The sequence below is a fragment of the Chamaea fasciata genome, unplaced genomic scaffold, assembly GCF_029207755.1.
Source record: "Chamaea fasciata isolate MVZ Bird 193981 ecotype frontalis unplaced genomic scaffold, bChaFas1.0.hap1 SCAF_3, whole genome shotgun sequence".
Lineage (NCBI taxonomy): Eukaryota > Metazoa > Chordata > Aves > Passeriformes > Sylviidae > Chamaea > Chamaea fasciata.
This window is the reverse complement of record NW_027094088.1, coordinates 33927713-33954059: the sequence shown is the minus strand read 5'-3', so window position 1 is coordinate 33954059 and position 26347 is coordinate 33927713. Positions and strand designations below refer to the sequence as shown.

The 26347-nt window shown below is 42.2% G+C and overlaps 1 protein-coding gene across 1 annotated transcript; it reads left to right on the top strand.

Annotated features, from left to right (window-relative positions):
* SRD5A2 (steroid 5 alpha-reductase 2) lies at positions 1–25461 on the top strand. The gene is made up of 5 exons (XM_066180414.1): positions 1–284; positions 20430–20593; positions 22402–22503; positions 23470–23620; positions 24164–25461. The coding sequence occupies exons 1-5, from the start codon at positions 1–3 to the stop codon at positions 24228–24230; spliced, it is 768 nt and encodes a 255-aa protein (XP_066036511.1). The 3' UTR covers positions 24231–25461.
* Positions 25462–26347: the final 886 nt, after the last annotated feature.

Sequence of the window (26347 nt, the reverse complement as noted above, 5' to 3'; positions counted from 1 at the left end):
ATGCAGTGCTACTCCGGGCTGGTGCTGGCGCTCAGCTCGCTGCTGGGCGCCCTGGCGCTGCTGCAGCTCTCGCTGTACCTGCGGGTGCCGTCCCGCTACGGGAAGCACGAGGAGCGGCTGTGCCGGCCGCGGGGCCGGCTGCCAGCGCGCTGCGCCTGGTTCCTGCAGGAGCTGCCCTCCTTCCTGGTGCCCGCGCTGCTGCTGGCGCTGCGCAGCCCGCCCCGCCTCGAGCCGCTCGGCTGCCGCCTCCTCTGCTGCCTCTTCTGCTGGCACTACTTCTACAGGTACCGCCGCCGGGCGCGGCTCCCGCAGCCTCGCCTGAAACCAAGGGAAACTGAACCAAGGGAAGCTGCGGGAACGGGCGCAGCCGGAGCCGGGCGGGCGGTGGGGCCGGGGCAGGTCCCGGCTGCTGCAGCATCTCTCCCTCCCGGGTCCGGCTGGCCATCTGCGCCCCTAGACTCCGATAGAAGCGGAGGGACCGACCGGGTGGGCATCTCTGCCCCGGCCCGCCGCCGGGGGACGGAGCAGGTGGTGCTCGGGTGCTTGAAGCAGGGGAGAGGATGGATGCTTTGAATTGTTCTCTAGGGGGAGGGAGGGGAAAAAAAAAAAAAAAAAAAAAAAGGTTTCGCTAAGCTGAAGCAAAGGTTTGGATGAAACTCATCCCGGTATTATGTAAAGATACATAGGAAGCACTTGTTGCGGGCAGGAGAAGCGCCGCGTGTGCAGCGGCGGGCGCCGAAGGCAACCGTGGGAATACGCGGGGGTGGCCGGGAGCAAACCCCCGGAGCACCGGGAGCCGGCAGCGCACGGCTCTGCCCGCGGCAGCGCGGGGGACAGCACAGGCGCGGCGGGCGTGCGGTGCCGCGGCACCAAAGTTGGTTCTTGGTGCTCAATTCGTCATTCTCACTCCACTCCCGAAGCACCGATTTATGTTGTTTTTTTTTTTTCCTTTTCATATATTTTCTTTTTAGAAACCTGGTCCTATCAGAGTTAACGAATGCTGTAACTCTAATTAATTCTGTATTTACTAATCAGGAGCTCAAAGAAGTAGCAGAATTTTCATCCAGTGTTGGTGATAACTTTGGAGAGACAGCTCTACAGTTGTCACCCAGTTCTGCAGTCAGGGGGACTTGGTTCTGGAGACTATCACCAGAATCCATTTTCTGCTCCACTTCCATTTTCTGTGGAGTTCTTTCATGAGAAAGTTGAATTTTGGTAATATGTTTATGGAAAAAAAAAAAAAGGCTTTTATTCACAAGTGGCAAGTGCACATGAAAATGTTATGCCGTTATGAAGTAAAGAGCAATGTAACTTCTGAGGCAAAACCTTGACTTGATTTGCCATTTTTCACCACCGTTCCTGTATCTGTTTTTTAGTTTGCTTCATAGAAATAGAAAACATTCTTGTGATATTTGATCAGAAATTACTTGCTACTCAACCAAAATCAATATATTGAAAATCCAGTTGCAGTACCTCTACAGATAGTTTAGGGATAGAAACTCAAGGCTGTTGTGGAGGAATTTAGAACAGAGAATAGTTTATGGTGCTAAAATACTATTTTAGACAGGTATTTGTTATCACTACCATTGTCTTTGCTGCAGGAGTCAGCTGGAGGACACACCTATAACATATTTGGCTTCCAGAAAACTAGGTGTATTGATTATATGTAGTCATATAGAATTTAGTTTAATGCATTCTGTTATTATCAAGAATTTCTGGTTGTTTGAAAAACACAACTATCAATGAACACCACTAGACAACTGACAGAAATGTTACCCTACCACCATTATGCATACATCTACTGACTCTGTGGCTTCTTTTCCAAATTTACTGCTGGGCTTAGCCAAAAGCACTGTGTTTTCATGTTTTCTTTCCCAGACAGTTCAGGGATCTTCTCATCTGTCACTGGAGTATACTTCTTCTCTTGTAAAAGCCCTCACTTCAACCAAGTCTTTTCTTTCTGTATAAAACTTTTCTTTCCAATACAGCTTGTTACTCCAGTATTATTCTCACAGGCTGTAGCCCCTTCTCACACAAGCCATCTGACATTCTGCTGAATCAATTAATATTTGAAATGTTGTATTAAATATTACTACTCTGCTGTTACATAAAAGAGCAGCAAAATCACAAAATAGAGGTTTTTCTGGGTTTTGCCTGACAATACTATAGGTCAGGCATGTTGTTTGAGGGATCCTTGGTAGAATGACCTACAGCCACATGGCTGTGTTTATGATTAGAGCCTGACTGATGACATTAAAGTTTTAGCAATCAGCACAACTAATTGTTATCTACAATTTCTAGATGGTAGGATAATTTATTGTTACAGAGAATTTTTTAGCCATTAGCATATCTCACAGTTAAATAGAATTTCTGCAACTTTCTTCTTTTCTAGACTTTTTAGCTACTTAGACTTTTTACTTACTTGGACCCTCTGAAGCTTGGGTCAAATTCTTAGCAATCGGTAAGTGACACAATAACTGTAATCTGGATTAAGCCTTTAACTAAGAGAATGGGATTTACTCAGTTCTTGGAGGAGGATGAAAACAACAGAGGAGACATCCCTGACCACTGGGCATTCACAGGTTTTGCCATCCAGAATCAGCTCCACTCTAAGCCTACCTGCAGCTCCTGGATTTTCCAGGCAGTATCTTATGGGATATTAGGCTTCCCTGTTCCATGCTGAGTGCCACCACATCCTAATGACAATGGTGGTGGGCAAGCTGTCTTACTGCAGAGCTGAAAGAGGGGTAGAAATAAGTGCACTTTTGTATTATGTGCACTTGCGTATGATGGCTGTTTGCCTATAAAATGTTGAATAAATCATATTACCAAGGGGTACTGGTGACACTGGATTAGAACATGCCACTGCCATTCAGTGTTTGAAAAGAGGTTCAGTAGTTTGACATAACAGTCAGGATCTAGTTTGATTTTTTGGGTTTTCTGTTGATTTGGTTTGTTGGGGTATTTTCATTTTATTATCTTTTATTATCCTGGAATAATCTAACATTTTTTCTTTTTATTATCTTGGAATAATCTAACAACAGTTTTAAATACTTTTGTGATTAAACTTGACTGCAAGGAAAATGAGTAAAGCATTAAATCAATCAATAATAAAATTGCATTTGCCTAATTGGTGTAACCTACTGCATTTTCTGACTTTAAAATTTTGAAATGAATAAAGGTGTTCCTCTCTTAATTGTAAATGTATTTTGTTCATCCACTCCTACTTTTACTGCTGATCATCTGGTATCTGTACTTGAGCATTCCTTTATGTTTGTATGAAACAGTTTCTTTGTATATTGTTGCATAATTTAGTGGCTTCTTTCTCTCCACAGGGAAGCTTTTACAACTCCTAATTTTGTCTCATCTACTGTAGCAAACACACATGAGGAAGGGAAGTTTTCATTAGAGGTATGCTCAGAATGACACTATAGTCCATAATGGAGAAACGCAGACTTTCAAAAGACTGATGTGCTTAGCTATTCTACCTTCCTTTATGTTCTAGCCAGCTGTGTTGCCCCAGTGGCTTCTTTTAGACCAAAGCACATGTTTCAGAGTAACTTCAATCTTTATCTGAAGACCCCTGAAAATGAAAAACCCATCCTTTTTAAAATGGAGAAATCCAGTGTTTTCTTTGGGAGTGTTATCTTCTGAATTCTTTTACCCTTACTTAAACATGTTTAAAATGTCTTGCTTAAATTTGACTGGTCTTGATTTTCTCCCTCTGGGCCTTGCTCCTTCTATCCACCCTGTGCTAATTTAAAGCACTCCACAGTGTCCTTCAGTATTTTCTTGCCATGATATCACTTACACCGTATTGGATCATGTTTTAATTTGCTTGTTGCAGAGCTGTAAAGTCCTCTGTCAGCATCAGTTTGATCCAGATAATATAGGAGCACATGATCGTATTTCTGGTGCATTAATGTGCATGATGTGGTATTTATGGCTGAATTTATGGGTTTGTGGTGGATTTATGCCAGATATAGGGGAACAAGACATTACCTGATCTGACAGAGTTAGAGTAGAGCAGACACATGATACTTCATCCGACATGAAGTTGGTCAGGATAAAATTACCTTTTCATAAATTTAGGAACAGGTTTAAGCCAGCATAATTAACTTGTTCTGCTTTTGGATGTGGTGTCAAACAGCTACAACATTTTTTATTTGAACAGAGGTATCCTAAACTAGATTTATAACATCACTGAAACACAGCAGACAGCCCTCAACGCAAATTTCCCCCCTCTTAGTCCTCAGATAATTTCTTTGGCTTTTTTCCCCTCTCCTTTTATTTTTCTATATCCATTTCAAAATGAAGACATCAATGTGTGATAGTAAAATACAGTACCAGGATTGTAATAGCATGTCTAGAGAGAACATTACTTTCCTGTTCCCCCATCCTACTCGGATGTTTACAGATTGGGAGAGCGCTTTTCTCTTTGGAGTCATAGAGGGACATCCTGTGTTTCCAGGCTACTTGGAACAGTCTGGAGCTGGTGTAACCGGGATTGTAACCAAGGTTACAATCTATCGCTCCTTAGGAGTGGTTTTTGTTTATATCTCCGTGTTTCTTTCCTTTTAAAATAACTTCTTTTATATGCGCACGCTGCTTAGAAATGCTGTCCTGCCCACATTAGTATTCACCGGTTGTCTAGAATTTGTGCCGTGAGCCAGCTTAATCAGTGGTAATTTTGCATTTATTGTCAGGTTCTTGAGGAATGTGCTGGAGTGTTGAAAGGACCACCCCAGTCGTATTCGGGAATCTGAGTTAACGCTGATGGTGCCTCATTGACCAGGACTTTAGAGAACCTCTCTGCTTGCCTACAGGAGTCCTGTGAGCCAGTTCTGGCAGGTGCTGTGCCCCACCTAGCCCGCTGCTGACAGAGAAGGGAGATGGTCACCTGGTTATTGACTGCTGGCCAAAGAGCCAGCCTTGCCCCAGTGCTGCCCTCAGCAGAGACTTTCAGTCTGTGAGGATTCGAGAGGGCAGTGGATGGAGCCATGGAGACACTTCTGTCTTTCTCTGCCGCCGCTAGGCAGCAGCCTCTCTCTTTGTGGCTTTCAGGGAGGGATGAAGGCAGGCTGCTGCTGAGGGGAGGAGAAGGAAGGGAGGAATCCTAGTCCCGGCCTCTTCGGCTGCTCTCCTTAGTTAGCCAGCTGTTTGTGTCTCAACGCGCACTTTACTAGCACGGCATGGCGTGAATTTCATCAAATTCAAATGCTCTCTGGTGCTAAACACAGCTTTCTTAAAATCTGAATTATTTGGAATCTAAAAAAAAAAAAGTCGCAATCTGAGTTTTCACGTCTGTTTTCAGTAAGCTCATAGCGTCTTCACTTTCACTAGGTAGGTTCTGTGATGGTAGAGCCCTGCAAAAGTGATGGGATGGGAAGGCAGAGAAAAGGAAGAAGAAAGTGAGAAAAGAAATGACTGCCAAGTCTGCCATCTGTATATGCAATCTCTGTGGAAAGCTGGTCAGGAGCTGAAAATGATGAGTGGTGTAAGATGTACCTACAGGAACACTTCTTGTGATAAATGACTTACAAAGTATTTGACTTTGAGATGCAGTTTGTAACACAGCCTTTCCTGCTGGAGGGGCTGTGCTGGGAATGCTGGTGGAAGCCCTCAGGTGGCGGGGAGAAACCCCTCTGCTGCCCTTCCATTTTGCAGTCCAGCTTCAAAAACCAAAGGTGGGAAACATAATATGAGGCAATGAGAGGAAGCCTCTGCAATCCAATTCCATATAAATTGTAATGCTACATTTCTCTTGCCAGTGAGGAAGACAGAATGGTGAGGGAGCAGAGGAGATGCCACCATGCACAATGGCAGCAGGGAAGGCTTTGTCCCACTGACTTACGAAGATAATCCTGAAGACAGAGGTGTAAAGACAGGGTGCTGCATTTGCCCCTTCAATGCTGCCCTTAATGACTGGGGCACAGGCAACTTAAAGAGGCATTTCAGTTTCAGTGACCACCTAGAATTACATTTACTTATTTATTTTCTTCTCTTGCAACTTCGTTTTCAATCAAGTCAAATCTTTGTTTTCTATTTTACTCTGTTAATATGTTAACAAACCAAGCTGCGGTTTTCATTTCTGAAGTACACTGAGGTGAATCTGAAGCATGCTAAGTAAGGCTGTTTGGAGAGACAGCTGGATCCCCAGACTCCTCTGACTGGAGGTGACCCATTTGGTGCACCTGTAGTTGGTTTTCTACAAATTAACATATTTCTAAAAAGATCAGGGAACACTGAATTTTGTGGCAAGAGAATGAGAAATGAGGAGCATTTGAAAACTGCATCTCACATAAGTTTTTAACACTTCCTTTGGCCAGTTGCCCTCTCTCTGGAACTAAGCTGGGGGGAGAAAGAAAAAGGCTCTTGCTCTCCCCTGGCTCTGCAGAATGCAGAGTACCTGCCTATACTGCCTGGTTGGTCAGGCAGGTGCTGTGTTTACCTGGACATACCTGGACTGGCCCTTTTATGAAATAGGAACACCTACTTTTGATCAGTAAGAAAAGCAGCTCAAGCCTCCAGAGAAATGCTGAAGGATGGAGGCTCCAAATGAGTAAGTAATTTATAAATTAATTTGCTAATAATTTTTAGAGGTATTCTGTGTAAGTTCATACAGAGTTTTAGTTATGTTTTTTGAAACATGAAGTGGATAAACAGAGATTAAGTTTGAAGGATATTTATATATTGAAGTGGTACTGTCCTTGCTAGTAGTGAATATAACCAGAGCAGATAATAACCACCAGGTCCAATAGATCCAACCCAGAGATTACTTTTTTCCCCCACAGAAATAGTTATTTTATTATTTGGTCTTAGAAAGTTACCATTATTAAGTGCCAATAACTAAAGACATTTCTATTTTTGGCCTCTTGAAACCTCTATAATTAATCTCCCAATATAAAATCTGCAGGTATTTGACAAGTAACAAATCCTGTTCTCTTTTCCTTCCCCCTTGATGCTTTGGAATAGACCCTGACCAGATTCCTTTTGGCCTTCACCAGCTACACAGTAGCACATTTGCATCCTCTCTCCTGCTGTTTGGCCTTGGCAGTAATTCTAGATCTGTCAGCAACATCTCTAACAGAGGCTGGCCATTTGCTCTGCCTGTTCTATGTATTCCTTGCTGCCCAGTCATCCCAGTGAATCATAATTCATCATCCCAGCTAATACATAATTTCTTCTCTTCCATGAAAATACTAGATTCATTTTTATCCAGGTTCCTCAGATTAATGTATTAATAGCCAACAAAAGCATCTCTTCGTATGCTTTGCCTCAGAATTGTAAAATGCTCATGTACTCAGTGCTGGTGTGGAGTTTGCTTCCTTGCAGTCTTCTTTAGCATTATGAAATACTTTTCTAATTCTGCTGTCAAAATAGAATACTATCTGATTGCCGTCCTAATAATTAGCACAAAATAATCCTATCTATACACTCCTTTCCCAAGGGAAAGTGGGCTAACATTACAGAAACCTATCATTTTTGCCCAGCCCAAATTGTACCCATGTGATTTTTCCCTTTGTCTCTTGGTGTGGAAGATTTTCTGCAGAGATAACTTAAGCCTTTTATCTTTCTTTACTTCTTTTCAAGACAACATGCCTCTTAGGAGTATCTTTATATCTGATGCTAATTCACTTATGCTGTTTTGTTATTACCAGGCAGCTTTAAATGCACTAAAGGAGTATTCATGCCTGCTCTGAGACCTCACTGTTGCTGTTAATTACAAAATGACTTGGTGGGTGTCATTCCAGCTGCTCTGCAGTGATCTGTCCAAACTGCAGTTCCAGGGCAGACACCTGAGTCCCAGCCACCAGAACATCACCAACGCACCAGAAGGTTCCTCTGATCTCACCTGTGTGGTGTTTGAGCCTACCGAGGAAGTTAAAGCAGTTGCTATCCTGTGAGCTTAAATCCTTATAGGATGATAACATTCTGAGCTCCAAACTCCACTGGGCTTTGGTAAGACTGGAAGGGATGTAAGCATCTGGTGTTGCATTACAACATTCCCAGTGCTGATATCAGAAAAGCAGAGTTATAAAGGGTTGTTTTAAGACAGAGGCAGAAGAAAAATTATATGTAGGAGTTTCTGTGAATGTTTTTACTTGAAAAGAGTAATGTTTTTACCAAAGAAGAAAATTATTTGTTTTAATCATGAGATGTCTGTTGTAGTCCCTTATTTGGGCTACTCTTTTAAGCAGGAAATAAAAACCTAGAGAAAAGTGTTAGGGTCCATTCCATATGCCCAGTGGGAAATTTGAGATGGATCTTGCTCCTTCAAGATCCACGAATCTGATTTTTTTTTTGATTTCTTATTGTAGTAGAGGTAGCCATTATAGAGGAGGTAGTAGGATTTTTTACTAGCCAATAAATACTGCTTGACAAAAGGACACACTTTAATAGCCCCTTTGTATATCAAAAGCTTGTATAGTTAGGTAATTTTCCAGTTTTATGGAGCTATGTTAAGAAAAATAAAATTGTGAAATAACCTCCTAGTAGTATGATTATAAATCAGTGTCCACCCCAGACATTGCATATTTCCCTTGGTGGAAGTTATATTCTCGGTATCTCCTTCAAAATTAGTTTTGGTCAAGAAGGGTTATGATAAAGAAATACTTTCAAACTTGAATTAAGGAACCGTTCTTAAGTTATACACATTGAAGTGTCCTTCTCTGTCCAGAAATTGATTTAAATGTGGCTGGTAAATTGATCAGTAGGGTGATCCTTACTGAATTTGGTCAAATAAGTAAATACATGTACATCTACACCCATTTAAATGTAAGAGCTGCGTTACTCTTTGCTGACCACTCAGCTGACATTCTAATAATTTTTGCATCATCTTGTTGTTACAATAGCAGTAGGATCTTTTTTGTTATAAAACCCAACAAAACCAAACCAATTAAAACTGAGTCAAAATATTCCATGTAGGGAAATGGGAAAAGGCAGCTCATAAGAAGAAAAAACAGTATATTTTTCTGCAGGTCCAAGTTTATTTTAAGAACCAGCTAAATTCTACCTAACTGTGAAATTTTGAAGCACCAGTTGCTACTGTATTTATACCTAAGGATGGACAGAAAGTTTTACCATTCCTAGGAAGGTGTATCCAAATGTGGCCTTCAACAACAATGAAAAAAGGTCCTGTTTGAAGGAAGCTGGACCTCCTCCTTCCTAACTACCCTTTATAAGCACTTAATAGAGTAGCAACACCCACAGCTTTAGTCAGGTAGAAGATACCATTTTGCTTACAACAGTGCTAGACTTCGCCAACTTCATCCAACACCTGCCACGCTGGGAGACTGCCTCCCAGAAATGGCTCTGAAATGTCCCCTTATCAAGGTTGTATTCAGGAAGATGTGTTCTCTGCTAGAGAAAGAGGGTTTGCCTAGGGGAGATGCTAAGGAACAGATCAGTTCCCTGGCAAGACTTTGCTGAAGCAGATCCTGGGGCAGGGTGATGACCTGCAGCTCTTTGATGTATTGGTAAAGATGGGCTGGGTGACTTTGCTACAAAGCCAAGTCTCCTTGATCTAGGTAGTCATGCCATCATTCAGGGTGGGCAGGAAGGCTACAGAGAGCTCTGGATAAGTTAGTTGGGTTACCCAAACAAGTACAGCCACCTTAGCATGGTCTCCTGCTAGAGATGCACATACAAATACCTCCAGACAGTGTCGTCCTAAGCAAATGTTCCAGTGACTCCTGTCGCACATCTGGGGTAGGACAATGCATGGACCTCTATTAAACTTCTGCTGCTCCTGAGAACAGGAGAGGAAGAAATACTGAGAAATGACAGAGAGGAAGAAAAGTACTTACATTATGCTGTTGAGGGCATTTTTGCCTGTTTGCTTCTCTTTAGACCTTTTTTTTTTAAGAACCATTAAAACATTCACATTTTAAAACTTGGCCCAGATTAAGGTTACTAAAGTGAGACACATCTCTGGCTCTTCCTAGGGAAAGCAATTTAAACTTGGCGGAGTTGTCTGAGAGACGCGTTTGTATCTGTTCAAACATAAAGGTCGTCAGGCTAACATTTTTAGAGTCTGTTCCTCTGGTTCATCTGAGGCTATAAGCAGGACCACAGCACGTGAGCCTGCAATCCAGCCAAGTATGCTCTAGGCTGGCACCGTAGGGACAGAGCAAGACTCTTCTGGCTGCTAAGATAATCAACAGGGAGGAAGTGGTCTCCTAGCTGGAGTTCTGGCAACGTGGATTAGGAAAAATACAACCTGTCTTGAATGCAGAGAAATAAAAACCACTGTGAGGTTTGCAGTCAGGGCTACAAGGTGGGACAAGATAGAAAGGTTAGATGAAAGATCACATGAAGAGACAAGTAGGAGAGTTGTTTAAAATAGCTAGGGTAGTAGTGGGGCAGGAGTGAGAAGAAATGGGAAGGAAAAAGCCATGATGTGAGGTACCAATCCAGGTACCAAGAGACAACACTGACACTCTGCTGAGTGATTCATTCAGCAGCTTTCAGTGTCAGGAAATCTGACATATTTTGCAAGGAAACAGAGATGATTGTGACTCAGAATCAGCCCATGGCAGTTTTTCCTTAGGAAAAAAAGGCTTCTAAGTCTTCTGATTATTTTAATGTAAGCACAAACTCAGGATCTGACCTGGTCACTTCAAATTTTGTTCCTCTCTGTGTGTATGTACTGCCACGAGTGCCATGAGATCATAGAGGTTCAGTATGTTGGCTGGATATAATCTGACCAAGATTTAATGTTGAATAAAGATAGATTACCATTTGTCTGTCTTCCTTTGGTCATTTCTCAGGCCCACAGGGAAAATTTATGGAAAGCAGTGACACTTTATCTGGTAAGTGCAGTTGTGAGAGCACAGATCTGTGCATCCTTGGATTTTGTGGCAGTTTTCATGTAGAAGCATCCTTCTGTTCTGCTCACGATCTCAACCTCTGTGAACTCTTAGAACGCTCTGTTCCAGCAGAGCAGGGAACTTTTTGAAGTGCACAGCATAGTGTCTGATTAAGTTACTCTGGCATGTATTTCACACTTGTGGCAGACTCCCACAGTTTAGTGATAGGAACAAAGTGATCTGTTTTCATAAAAATCAAGTGATTATTTCTGAAGAAGAAAAGAGGGAGATACCTTTGGCTGGCTAAGGCTTTGACACACTATTGCTTAGATAAAACAACAAATCTTCTCATAGCCTCTACGTACTGTTGTCCTTTAGATGCTATCAAGTAGCAGAGGTAATCATGAAGCACTGTGAGATCTGCACATTTGTCATCACCACAATCCATCTAGTCAAGTTGAACTTTAATCCCCATACAAGTAGTCCGTCCTCTAATCCCCATGAAAGTACAAATCTGGACCAAGTTTAATTAGGGTTTCAACTGTGTTAGCTGGCCGGGTGCTGAGTTCATCAGAGCCTCTCTCTGCCCAAAATAGCACTATGTTCTCATTCCCAGGCAGTTCCTGGCCACATACAGTCCTCAAATTTTCTTCTCATTCCTGGTGGGCATTTGTCTGGTCTGTCCTTAACAATTGCTGCTTATTGAGATTCCTAGTATGTTCCAATGCTTCACTGCCATTCCCTAATATCTAAGCTGTATTTTCTATACACCTGTTCAGGCCTGTTGTTTCTTATTGTATTCCCAGTAGACAAGGAGAATGCTTGACTCCTTTCTTCTTTGCAGGAGATTTTAATATAGTTCTAGATTGTTATGATGTCTTCCACTGGTTTTGTCTTAGTTATTTTAAAGAGCCCTGAGTCCTTCAGTCTTTCTTCATGTCACACTTCCTAGACCACAGTCGTTTTTCTTTGGGCTGCTTCCACTTTATTTTTTGTAGAGAGCTGGGCAGAGTATCATTTAAGTTCCTACTAGTTCCATGCAAAGGGGAAAAATTACCTCACACGGCTCCAACAACATACCCATTCCCACAACACATTTTATCATTTGTCTTTTGCACAATAGCCTGACATCAGTGGCTTATACTCAGTTTGCTACCTACCAGCATGCCCTCTCCTGTCCAGCCCATTTTTCAGCTTGTCTTTTACATTTGGTCTTAGTTAAGTGTAGTATTTTGCCACTGTCTTTATTGAATTGAATCAACAGTTTTAAAACTATCAAGCAAGCATTTCAAGACTATTCTAAACTCTGGCCTTCATTCTTGGTGTGCTCAGTATCTCAAAACTGTGTCAGCCACAAACATTGCAAATATTTTTCTCCCAGAGGCATAATAATAATGAAAAAACTTCTGAGTAGTACCAGAAAAGTCTTCTGCACAAAACCTCCCTCAAAAGATCTTTCTAGTTTGATAGTAAACAACTGTTAACTATTCCTTGATATAATTTTTGAATCAGTTTTGCAACCACTTAACATCCTCTAAACCAGGAAAGTCCAATTACTTATAAGTTTGACATGTGAGACAGTGTAAAAAATCTAAGGTCAAGACACAGGCCATTGTCTGCTCCTACCATCCCTGTCTTATAATACCCAATTTATGTAAATTCCTTCACTCAACAAACCTATTTCATGAAAATAGGGTTACTTAAGTTACCTATTGAAATGAGTCCTGTCTCCTGCTGTTGCAGATACACAGGACTCTGAGTCAAAGAGGCTGTTACAGTTATCACTGCTTAGACAAGGAGTGCATCAGGCTGCACATTCTGCACTCCACTAACTTGGCTTTGTAGTGTCTGAGGACAAACTGCGAGTTTGTAGGGGATGGGACTAATTTCAGCAGGGATCTGTCCAGGGGACATATTCCCTTTGCTCTCTTAGCTCCACTTTACCTTCTTTGGCTATGAAAAAGTAATTTCTAAAAAAAATCCCCATCTTTTCGATGAATATGCCCAATTTGACAAGGGATGGTGAGAAAGGTATTAATATCTGGTTCTTCTGGCTCTTGTTGCAGTTGCCTTTGGTTAAGGCCAGTCAATCAATTCTTCACTTTGTTTAGTTCAGCTCTCATTCTGATCTCCTTTTGACAAAACAAACAAACAAACAAAAAAAAAAAAAAGTGGCTGGGTAATAGCAAATGAAAATAAAATAATATTTTAAATTAAGAATATTTCAAACCTATTTGGTGTTCATGCCAAAACAGAAACATTTAAGAAACAAATATGCTTGTATAAATGTATACTGAGTGTAATTTGCTGATGGATTGTGACTTGCTGAGGCAGCTTGATAGTGCACCAAACCCAGCAATTCTGTTCTTGGTGTCCTTTTAAAAAATGCATAATAATTGAAGTACAGTGTTTTGATCCTGTACCTGCAAAACCAGTATGATGCTTTTCATGATTGAATGCCTTTTTACCAGAAGAATTCTCCTTTGCTGGTTCTGTCTGGATGCTCGTAGTCACTGGGAGATAACAGATTTTCTAGTGACATTTTCAGAAACAATGGAAGAAAACCAAGAGGAGTAATGAAGTAATTTATAAACAAAATTGCAAAACACTTTTGAAACCTAGCTGCTGTTGAAGTGAATTTAGAAGAGCAAAAACTTTTGCCTTGGAGTCAATCCTACGCAATTCTTCTCTACTAATTAAAACCAAATACCCTTTTTAAGGTCTTATTCCTTTCCTTTTCCTAATCTGTTTTCCAACCACTTATATTTTATTAAATATAGCACATCTAATAATATCTGTATGCAATGTGAAGAGGACTAAGCTTTTTCCATGGACTGTATTTATCCTTCTTACTTTGCTTAATGCACAGCATGCTTACAATTTATATCAATCGATGAGGCATTACTGACTACTTCTAGATGGTCACAACGACAAATTTAGGTGTTTATAATGTTGGAACTGAGTGTTACATAGCTCAGATTCCTTAAATTTATGCAAGGTTAAATGCATCATGTTTTTTTCTTCTTCAGTGATTGACAATGATACAGAAGCACCATTTTTAGCCTTTCCCATCAGATACACATGCTTTTGAAAATATTTTTTCCTATAACCCCCCTTTATTCAAAGGCAGTTGCAAGAAACTGAGCTTTTCTGACCTGTCACAAAGGTCTCAGCCTGAAGTCTGTTTTTAGCTCTGTGGCCGCAAGTCGAGTGCAGTTGCTGATTCCTTTGACTGTTCTGCAAATGCTGTCACCCATGGTGTCAGCCTTCCTGGCACAGCAAGTACCACTCTGGAGCTTTACTCATAAATGCTGGTGTTAAGCAACTGCTAATCTATTCTAGGGAGTTTATCATCTTTGAGATGTTCAGTTTGTATAAAATGTTAGATGAGTCATGAGACATTATGAAACCCTGAAGGTGTCACACTGGATTAGAGCAGAGGTCCTCCACAGTCAGCACTCTGTCTTGGCAGAAGCCAGTGTCAGATCATTCAAAACAAAATGCAGTAAATGGTGTTCAATTGTCCTCAGCAGTTGCTACCTTCTGCCTCTCTTCAACGGAATATAATTTATCCCCTGAAATATAAAAATTAATATTGAATCCAAATCTTTGTCTTCTCTTTATTAAAGAACCCACCTTTGTCTGTAATTTCTGATTATCCCCCTTCTCCCAGTCCTACCTGGCTCTTTACTTTTGTGTTTTTGTCTATATTACATTTAGCAGAAATTTCATTGCATTCAAACTGACTTCCTTTCAGTATCAGCACAACTATTGGTCAGAGCTATTCAGCTCTCCCAAATGAATTATTCTCTACTATCGTGTATTATTTTTTATCTCAAATAAGTTTATTCTTTTCAGTACAAGTTCAGCAGCCCCCATGGTTCAGCATGGCAGTCCCTTAAAAGTCTCTTCTCATTTTGCCACGGAATCCTACTGTGTTTCTGTTGTCTTTGCATAAAATCAGTGCTGCCCAGATTTTCTCTGCCCCACTGCCTTTCTTCTCAAGAAGAAAATTTGGTTTCCTTGAAACCCAGTTATGGTGCCATGTGTCTCAGGGTTTCTTTCCTCAGTCCTTCTCCCATCCCTTGATCAGATGTGTGCCTCTATCTCTTGCCCAAGAAAGGTGAGTCTGCTCCTACCAGAAGTTGTCATCCAGCCCTGGACCTGATACTTAGAGACCACAAAGAAAGACTGTCCCTACAAACAGGCTTCAGGTTGGATGAATATTGGAAACAAACCACAAAAATCCCAAGGATAATAGATTGAGCCCATTTTTTTAGATAGAATCCTCAGAAATGAACCTGATATGGCAGGTTTAGTATTGCTTTATACAACTGAATCATAAGATTTTCAATCATATATCTATCTTTCGTATTCCTTAAGTCATAGCCATCAAAAGTTGTTCAAAGATCTTTGAGAAGGCAGTTCTCTTGCTCCCCTCACTGACTCTGTTCAATGATTTAAGATGAGCTTACAAACTGGGCCACAGTCCAGGAAGTGATTACGGTTATCTGATGGTTTCATATTGTCCCAGTGATGCAGGAATAAGGAACATTCCTGCCCCAGTCAGGAAATGTGCCCTGCAGCTGGGATCACCCAGTGGCGCTCACAGCCACTGCACACCCCTTGCACTGGTGGGCTCCTCAGGCAGCTCTGGCTGGACATCAGCTCCTGAAAAAGAGCTCAGCTCCTGAATTTACAGTTTCCTTACACCATGAGATGAGATACAGCTGCAATACAGGAGATTAGGTCTATTGTCTGTCCTGCACCTGCAGTGGACATTGCCAGAGGCTTAATGGCAGTCCATGATTCCTGCCTGCCTGCATTGCTGGTGTGTCACCTGGATGTAGCCCAGATTTTGTTCCCAGTTTGTGACAGAGCATGTCTCACTGTGCAGACCCTAACAAAAGTGACATGGTCCACCCTGCACAGTACAAATAGCTGCTAATAACCTACTTTTCATCTAAATATTCCTGGCTGATGACGTTCTCAGACTGTTGCAGAGTAAATGGGGAAGGGTAAAGCATCTCAGGGAGGATGTTTGAGGAGAGGAATATGACAGGTGAGGAATTCCTACCTGCATTGTGATGCTGGGGCATCTGAAGATGTCATGATGAAGGAGGGCTAAAATTCTTAATTTCACTTTTGAAAGTATTTTGTAGTATTTTGTTTTACTTTCCTTTTAAACTGATAGCAAATTAGCCTGCTGCTTGGAACTGAACATTTACCCATCACATTTGTTTTAAGCCAGTCTGGGATAACTGAAAATTTTTAATTTGCCACAGGAAAATTAGGTGCCAGATTGTGTCCTGGTGTGGGTTTGACAGTTTTCTCCTATAAATATTCAATAAGAATTGCGTAACACAACTCAAAACCAGTAGAAGTTTAAAATTACCTCAGAGTGCATTTAACCTGCAAATAACCTAAAGAATGGGGCTCAGAAAGTTTGTGCCAACTAATCAGCAGCAGATGTCTTTGGGACATCTAATTTGACATCCATAACTCTCCAGAATATTTAGAGGCTCTGTGTAAGGGATCGCAGCCACCCCAAACAGAAATCCATCATGTTTGTGAACAACTTAAGCCTTTGTCCAAGTGGTCAGGTATGCCAAGGGTGCCAGCAACTCCCCGGTAATGTGATTCCAGTGACAACCTATGGTGTTAATTGTTGATGCAAATAGAACTGGTCTGTGTAATCACCCCAGGTTTGAACACCAATCTTGTCAATCTGTGCAAAAGACAGATCGAAAGTAAACCCATGGTTTGATAGTAGGCCAGTCCTTTCATGTCTGACTCGTCTGTAGCTGGTGTAACACAAATCGCAGGGTTTTTCTTATCACCTGAGATACAGGTATTTGTACAAATAAGAAAATGAAAACAACCCCATAGGGAAGGAGGTGCAGCAGAGTCCAGAGAGCTGTCCTCTACTTAGAGAGATCTTTGTACCAGAAGGTACCAGTAGAGTGGTGAGAACTGCAGACAGCACCTCAGCAAGGAGTTTTCAGGGAGTCAGAAAAGGGACTGCAACATGGACCCTCGATGGAGCGGGGCATCTCACCTACTGCATGACCCCTGCAGCAACTGCACAACATCCACCTGTCTGTGGAAGGTTTCTCAGTGTCAGCTCAGCGTACACGTGAGCTGGGAGGGCCCTGAGAGCATCACCCGCATGGGAGGGCCTGGCTGCACACCCTGATCTGAACCATCAGCCGTCCTGACCTTCTGTATGTCTGGGTGGGACAAGCAAGGAACCAGAGTATGTGGAGCCCTGGCTGTGGGGAAGTGGTTCTCAGTGGTTCTCAGGTACTTTGGCACGTTGGCTCATCCTCACTGGGGATTCAGGGCAGGCCCTGTCCCCCATGGTCCACGAAGAACCAAAAATCCCTGCAAGGACTCAGAGCATTCCTGGCTGGAAGAAGTCTGTAACTCTCTTCTGGAAGCTGGCCAGGGTCACAGGGGATGGGCCAGGGCATTCAGACCATGCCCCAGCATGAGTAGGACAAAGCTGGGCTATGGCCAGCACCTGCTTTCGAGGAGAAAGGCACCACATCAGCCCTGCCCACCTTGCAATCCTCCTGCTTCCTAGTCTTTCGTTCATCCTGGTTAGACCCAGAAGGAGGCCTGGTGGCAGAGGCATAGATGGGCAGACACAGCAGGAGGCTGGTGGCCCACAGGCCTGGAGGGAGCCAGGTGTCCTCCATTCTTGCACCCTTGACCCAGCTGCCCCGGGTGTAAAACGCCATGAGTTCCCAGAGTGACAAATGAGCTGTTACTGCCTGAACTACTGCTACTGGAGAGGAGAAGACACAGCAGGAGCATAAACATCTCTGACTGACAAGCTGTTGGAGGACTGACAGTCTACTCTTAGTGGATTATGGTAACATTTGTGAAAAGATTTCCACCTTCTGTGGAAAGAAGAGGAAACCTATACTTTCCCTTGGTTTAGGTGAGAGTCTCCGGAGTTTTCAAGAAGCTGGACTAATACCTTTTAGATGAAATTTGATGCCATGTCAAATGATTTTCTCTTCAAAATCTGTTCTTTTGGAAAATTAATGATGGGGAGGAAAATGAATAATTCATTACTCATTCATTTAAAAAGAAGCTGTTGGCAATGGCTTAGTCAGATGCAGTGCCTTTGGCTGGTAAAGATAATAAAGGAGTAATGAATTAGTCATCAATATTGCAATGAAAGTAAAAGGTCAAATTTGTCATTGGACTAAAACCAAAAGGCCAGATTGGCTCTGTTTTTCTAAAATGGTGGTCTTCAGGCCCCCTTTGATATTCACATTGCAAAATACTTCCAGCAGAGCTGCAGACTCTTCCATGGAATATTTAAACCTATTAAATGCCCCTGCTTTATCTCTGTTGCTTTTTCAAATCTCATCAGGAATAGTTTGTGCACCCTCAACTAGCCATGTAGTACAATCTGATACAGAGAATTGAATCTGGCCTCTGGTTTTACAGACCCACGGAGATTTCCTTGGGGAATTTGTTCCACAACAAAGATTCTTGGATGAAATCCTGACTTGGATTGTCCAAACTGCCATGAGGCAGGATTACAGTGATGCCAGGATTTTACTACCTCAACAACTAAACAAAGCTGGTGCCTCCTGCCTCCCCTGCCATTGTACTTTTACTTTGCATGCAGATTCCTTCTGTCCTAAGTGCACTCCATGGTAGAGAGGTCTGTGGCCTCCTGTTACTGCAGCATAAGTCACCTTTCAAGGGCCTATAACCTCTATTCTGCAACAGCAGCACCAGGAAGCAGCTTGGCAACAATCAGTTTTCTGGGACCTGAGAAACTTCTGTTTGCATCGGCTGCAAAAACTCAGATACTCACAAACCTGACTGGTTTTGGCAAAGGATAAAGCAGTGCCAGTCCTACTTGAATCTGCTGTATAAATTAACCTCCTAAACTAATTTTGTGTGGTTTACATCATTCCCTTTCTATACAATTTGCTGTCTTCAAGCCTGCATTTGCAAGTTTCACACTTTTTCTCCTAACTGTTGAAGTCGAATTTGTCAATGTGACTTCAACAGCAGATCAGGATGCTAAAGCTGACCTTGCCTACTCATAATTCCAGCATCACATTCTCAAAGGGCAAAACCAGTGATTATTGGAAACATTACTCCAAAGAGCATTACTTTCCGCTCTGTAATAAATATGACAAATGTGATAGCAGTATCTGAAGAATATTTTCCGTACCTCTTACCTTTCTCTTTCTTTAAAAATTTTTAGCACTTCTGCATCACAGCTGCCTTAATTGCTGGAAATATGTCTTACCTTGCTTTGGAAAGCAGTGAATACATTAACATGTAGCTGCTTGTTCTCTGCTTACTCACTTCCAGACATAGTATGATTTAATCTAGATTTTTAATATTATAACATTTTATGCCTCAGCTTGTTTAAATTGACACTGGTAACATGGGATGTGAATGACTTATCATCAATGCTTATATACTGGTATGATGAGCACCATCCAAAGCCCAAGAGGGCAAAAGAAAGAAATTAAGAGCGTAGATTTTACCACTTACAGAACTTAATTGGCTAGGTAAGAAAATACTTACTAAAGATGAACATAACTTCTTTGTTTCACTCTCTCAGGGATGATGTGGATTGTCCAAAGGGTCAAGGGGGATACTCCCACCTGAAGCAAACATATATATAAATTATAACTATACAAGCACCAATTATTTGCTGACACAGATGTTAATGCTACTGTTAGCACAGCTGTTGTCTAAGAAAGCCCTAGGTGCTGTAGCTGCATGGAAATCTTGGTGTTTAGCATATTAAACTTAGGCTGTAGCTCGTATCTTAAACAAAAGCATGAAAGCATGGAGGGGGGGCAGGGACTGGAGGCAAAGCAGCTCTCCAAGCAGGCAAAAACAGTGCTCTGACATCAGACAGGACAGAGCAGTTGTATGTTAGAGATGCATGGGCATCTCTTTCCGAGTGAAGCGGGAGAGGCTGGGAAAGGAGATTACGTCTTAGGCTGTATACTGCAGGGGCCGAGAGAGCCAGAGGGGTCTCAACACTGCCTTCAACTCCATCTGCCACCATGGGTTAAAACCCTCAGTGAACGGTCTTGTAGTGGGATCAGGAATGTCTTTCCATAACAAAGCTCCTCCAGGACGCTCGATCGGTTGCTCATTTGGAGAATCATTACTGCAATGGGTACTGCCCCTCACAAACATCAGTGATGTCTGAACATCATTGTCCCCATGTCTCTCCGCAGCAACTAATCTTCGCTTGGTCCACTGGAGCATTAAATCAAGTCTTAAAATGAAATTGCTGTTTGTGGGCACAAATCCCTCATTTTCACCATGCGCAGAGAAAGGTACAGAGACGTTCTTAAAGCATCAGTGAATCTGAATGAGCTTTCTGACTTCCCGCCTTGTGTGCAGTCCTGAAGGACCAGAAAAAGATGCATATCTGTAGGATTTCATGTTCCCATTAATTGCTGATCTTGTATTGTTGCAGTTATTTTCAAATTTTTTGTCTTTACTGACCTATTCTCTACTTTGTGCTTTGTTCAAGTTTTTTCCTTACAGCAGAGAAATTGCAAATACAATGTTATCGTGAGCAATGTGCTGACATTTTTTTCTTATCTACCTTAGGACATTTATTTACCCTTTCTTCACTAGAGGCAGACCTTTCCCACTGCAATTGCTTTTCTTTGGCATGTTATTCTGTATCTATAATGGCTTCCTCCAGGGGTACTACCTGATTTACTGCGCCGAATATCCAAACGATTGGTGCACGGACATCAGATTTACATCAGGTAATTACAGCTGCAGGATTCCCAAGATCTAATCTCCAAACAATTTGTAAGCATTTTGAATTATGTCCTAATCTTCAGTGAACATGTGAGTCAAATCTGTTGTGATGGAAATCAGCAAAAGACCTGCCTGCTGGCCCAGAGAGAACAAGCAAATGTGCAGTAACTCCTTTTTTTTTTTTTTTTCCTGCTAGGCAGACACCTTTGAAGGTATATGATGTTATGTGTTAGTCTCAAATGACGAGCCTTGTTTTACTGACACCACTCCAGAGCCCATGGAGATGCAATCTCAGGCCCCAGGTGCATGGGGGTGTGCCCTTGTTCAGCCAGAAGCGTGCACCCAGCAGTGGCTGTGTGCGAGTGCAAGCTGTGACTTTTTCTTCCCTGCCAGGGGGCCTTGCACTTGATGCAGCTATTCTGAGTGAGACAGAAAAGGAGGGCAAAACCTCAGCATGAATGAGGCTTTAGGGACAAAGAGCTCTTTTTTCTCTTGAAAGGCACAGGGGAAGATTAGCGATCATGCACAGTCTGGTTGTATGTTAATGCGATTCCTTTATATTCCGTGACTTAATAGCCTAGCTGGATTTCACCCTGTAAAATCCTTCAGAGAATAACTGAACGAGAGCAGCTAGATGGCATTACAGATTTGGTACTGTGCAGAGAGTGTTTATTAAATGTAAACATAGAAATGAAGATTTTCAGAAACGTGGAGGTCTGAGGAAACATTTTGGATACGACAAGCACAAACTAACGAAGGTACTCTCTGTACCCTGTTCCAGACCATGGATGCAAACTCAGTCTTTTCAGACAGCATCACACATTAAAAATTCTGGAAGTTGTTTAGTTAGACCTCCCATACCCGACACAGAAAACACCAAATCACCTAATTTGTACGACAGATAAAACATATATTCAATGTGGGGAGAAAAAAAAAAAGAAAAAAAGAAAAAAAGAAAAAAAGAGAAAATCAGCATTAGCAGTACTTGAAATAGTGAAGAAAAATCAAACAGTATATTCTTTCTCTACAGACCCTTACCAACTTTCTGTTGCTATTGGAAGTGTTAAGGTTTTATCAGCATTTAGTCTTTTATCTATACATTGTAGTGCACACATTTTTCTTTTCTTGCTTTCCAGTCATTGTCAGAGGTGGATTTCTCAGTCTCCAATGTGGCATGAAATGTAGGGCGTGTCACCTGCAGACTTTCTCAGTCAAATGCCTCTGGTTTTTCAGTTAAATGGAATCTGGTCAATGGATCACTCTGGCCTCATAATGTTAGCATCCCTCAGCAAGTATCTGCTTTCCATCCACACCCATAGCTCTGTCCAGGCAGCCTCACTTAGGGCAGTGGACTAAGAGGCACTGAGATGTAGGTTCCTTTGCCAGCTCCAGTGATGTACTGGATAAATTTGTGTCTCAGTGCTTCTTTTTCCTCAGCAGTAAAATGAGGGTATTATTGGTACTTGTCTACAGCTCAGTGCTCACTCTGCAGTTATGTCCACAGCTGTGGCTGGCTGTCATTAGCTGTGCTGTCCATGGGGTACTTTTTGTCCCCCCCTTGAGTATTCAATAAATGGTGACTATGGCCACCTGGGAAGTTCAGCTGGAAGTGCTCTGGTGTCACCAGTCACCTGTGCTTCTCCTGTTCAGTAGCCTCCTTGGTAGCAATGCACCTTTTGACTTGAAAAAGAATCCGCCCACCTCACATCATGACCCCTATCTGTCTGCTGCAAAGCCAAACCTTACACATGAGCTTGAGTAGGGATCTCTAGACAGAGCTGTCGTTCTAATCCATTTCTTGTTGGTTTCTTAGGCCTCCTCTTATTTCTGCTGGGAATGGGAATCAACATTCACAGTGACCTCCTGCTGCGCCAGCTGAGGAAACCTGGGGAAGTCACTTACAAGATTCCTCAAGGTATACAGTTATCCCCCACTTCCTTGAAGGAAGTAGGGCAGCAGAATAAATAATGTTTTCTGACTGAATTCACAGGGAAGCGACAATAATGGCAGAGAAGCTGGTCTTGCACAGGTACTTGGCTCAGCTGCAGGGACTGGTGTGAGCTGGCTTGCTGCAGCAGCAGCAGCAGCAAGAGTATCTGGAAAACATGAACTGTGAACTGTGAGAAGAGATTTTAGGGAATTGTCTGGTAATTCTGAGAAATTGAAGTGGGATACGGGAAGAGGATTTTAACTTTGCAAAAGGCAGCTACGAAGAAGGAAATAGGCTTCTCCATGCCCAGAAAGGAGTAGTAGTGGACTTCTTACTGTGCAAAAGGTGGATTCAAAGTGTAAACTTCGGGGGAAAATAAAAACACCAGGGATGTAAGGTGCTGAATTGCCTTTCCAGGAAATGTCTACCTCTGTAGAGCAATATGGATGGGGATCCAAGAATTTCTTGGGCTTGGTACTGACTCCTGCTGGCCTGTTATGGATGGTGATACGTCTCTTCTAGAGTATAACACCTCCAATATTTACCTGCCTCTTGTAAATGTTGTGAAAAACTGAGATCCAGATTTTGCATTCCACAAAAGTGGTGACGTTGCAAAATATTTTTAGGGCATAAAAATAATCGATGAATGCTAATTATTATAACTTAAATTTAATAATGGTCTTTCTTAAGTTATTTTCCAAATGAAAATAAATGCTTGTGAAAGTGCTGGAAAGATCTGAATCAGAACCCCCCTTGATTCTTGTATTTATACAAGAATTTCAAGCAAGATCCCCCTTTGGCATAGCTCCACTGGCTTCAGAGAAGCGTGTTTAGGTTGCTGCTATGGACTGAATAAGAAAGGGTACATGTTCTACTGCTGACTTTATGTGAAAGAACGTTCCCTGTGCAGGAGATGACTGTAAAATTTAAACATTTTGTCTGTTACTGCAGGAGGACTGTTCACCTACGTTTCTGGAGCAAACTACTTTGGAGAAATAGTGGAATGGTTTGGTTTTGCCATTGCAACCTGGTCCCTACCCGCCTTCGCCTTTGCCTTTTTCACTCTCTGCTGCATTGGTCCACGTGCTTATCACCATCACAGGTATCAAACTGTTCCTTGCCATATGCTGCTACTTCCTCTTGGAATGCAGTTTGCAAAATGCCAGGAAAGACCAGAGCCAGGATTTGGGATAAAACTGACATTTAATGCCATGCACAGGAGGTGTATTGGCCTATTTGTGTGACACAGGCAGTCACTGGAGCCCCTGTCAAGTGGGCCTGGCCTGACAGTCATTTCACCTGATGTGAACTGCATCACTGCTCCCACCCTGCTAAAGCCTCTTTTTATTCAGCCTCATAAATGTGAGCCTTTCCTGAGGTTTCCCTTGCAACCTCTGCACCCCTTTGGAGTAGATATGCTCTGAATTCCTAAAATTTCTACTGTAGGCCTGTTAGAACCTTAACAGTATTATCAGTTCATTAAATAACCAGGTGTAGTTTCCGAACTGCTCTTTTGCAGAGTAACACACCAAGATAACAAAGAAAGACAGCTTGGAGCAGTTTTAAGGTTCCTCAGCTGATCTGTATTGAAACTGCAGTTTCCCTCTATGTATGCAGCTTCACTGTCTTGCTTATTTTCTTTCAGGTACTATCTCAAGACATTTACGGACTATCCAAAATCAAGGAAAGCCTTGATTCCTTTTGTTTTTTAATGATTGAAATATGGACTCTTTGTTTTATTTTTATAGGATTTTTTTTTCAATTCCTAGTTTTAATGCTAGGTCTCACTATAATTCATTGTATAGATGATAACCCAGGACTGTAACAGACAAGAAGGTAATTTGAAATGAAAGTTCTTGTTTTAACCAGAGGGGAAATTGCAGATAGCTGTGGGCAAAAGGACTCCCAAAAAACATACTTGCTTCTCAGAAAAAATAAACATGTAACTGCCTTGACATCAGAGAAAAAAAACACTGGCTAAATATTGTTGCAGAAGAGTGGAAAGTAAGCCGATTACTTTGGAGGGAGTCTTCAGCAGCCACTCCAATTTACAGCACTTCTGCAACTGCTTCTTCCTGCCTCCACGCAGTAGCACATATGCCCCTGCTCTGCTGGCAGTGTCCTATGTATTGCCACACTTTAAACCAGAGAATGGGTCTCATTTGCCCCCAAAAATTACTCAGCCCGTTTTTTTATCATCTAAAAGCCATCTTAACTCCCAGAAACACAATGTAACAAGAGGGAACTGGTGCTGGCACATGGCTGGGAGCCGAGTGCCAGAGCACAGAGGTGAGCCGAGGTACATGGAGATGGAAGCTGGCACACACAAGCACAATGTCTGTGTTCCTTCCTTAAGCATTACTTTCCTCAGTGTCAGATGATTAATCTTCAGCCATCAGGGTTTGTTTTTTAAATGTACTTTGTTATAGCAATTGCAGCTCCATTAGCATTTCTTTTCTCTTGCAAATCCAGATCTTTTTTCAGAATAAAAATTTTTCCACTCAAAACCACTCAGTTGTTGTTCATAAAAAGATTTGAAATGGTGATGTATGACAAAAATTACAACAAATAAAAAAACTCTGTGTTGAAGAAAATGTTCTCTGACACTGGCAGTACATTTTGTCTGCGGAGAATATTTTCAGATACTCTTATTAGGAAATGATGCAGAGATATTATTGAATTTTTACAAAAAGACAGAATGCCTCTTCCTAATTTCAGGGTAATTAGGAATTTTCCAAAAAATGCCATTAACCCCAATAGGAAGAGATGTCCCCTTGGATGCTGACAGTTTTAGTTAACTTTTAGAGCATAAAATCCTGCTAAGAATTATGCTGAGTAGCTAAAAAGAAAAAGACCAGACTGCACACATGAAACATACGACCTGCTATTGGAGTAACCTGATTGATTGTATGCAATTTCCTCCAAAACACAATAAAATTTATGTTAAACACAGAGCTGTGTTAGTCTATAATTTCCTGTTTGCAGAAATAATTCTCTGTGACATTGCTTACCAAGTTCTGCTCACATCAGCTTCTTCCTTCTGGACAAACCCTCCCTTCTTTGCTCATGTTATAAATCATCTTCACTACCAGAGAGCAGAGCAGCCAGCTGAGGCTGGGTCCCACTGTACAGTCCCTCTGCAGCCCACAGGAGAGCCATGTGTAGGCAAAGGTAAGGGAGGCAGAAAATAAGATGCAAGCAAAATTGTTGTTGCATGGGACAAGAGTTTCTACATTCGCACCACAAACATGTTTTCCTTTGGTTACCTTATTTAAAGCAAGGCTGGAGGCAGTGAGGATACCAGGCTGGAGAGTGTGGCCTCTTCCCCAGGGAGTGGACACTGAGTGTGAGCAGCAGCCATGCTCTCCAGAGCTCCTTCCCTCAGCATATCCTCTTTGATGATTCCTCCTTGCAATTTTTCCCTCCAAAGCCTCACAAGTGGTGAGAGAACAACTAGCCCATGAGTGCCAGTGTTCCTAGCTGCTGTCTTCTCCAGGGGAGAGCAGGGACCGTGCTCTGCCTCACCCTTTTGACCAGAAAAGGACTTGTAGAGCCTTCTCTGTTCTTCCCACCTACCCCTCACATCCAAAAAGGACTATCTCCTGCATTTATTTTGTCTTGCTTAATATGTGCACCAGATAGACTTATTGCCACTGTCAGTCCCAGATGCCAGTGCATGGAGCTGGGGGTCAAACTGGGAGAACTGGTGCTGGTCCAAGGTAGGAGATACCTGCCTGCAGGCTGGAGGGCCCCACAGCCTGGCACACCTGCACTTGCTGAGCACAGGGTGCCTCCCACTGCTGGATGCCTTGCAGAAGTAGCTCTATTC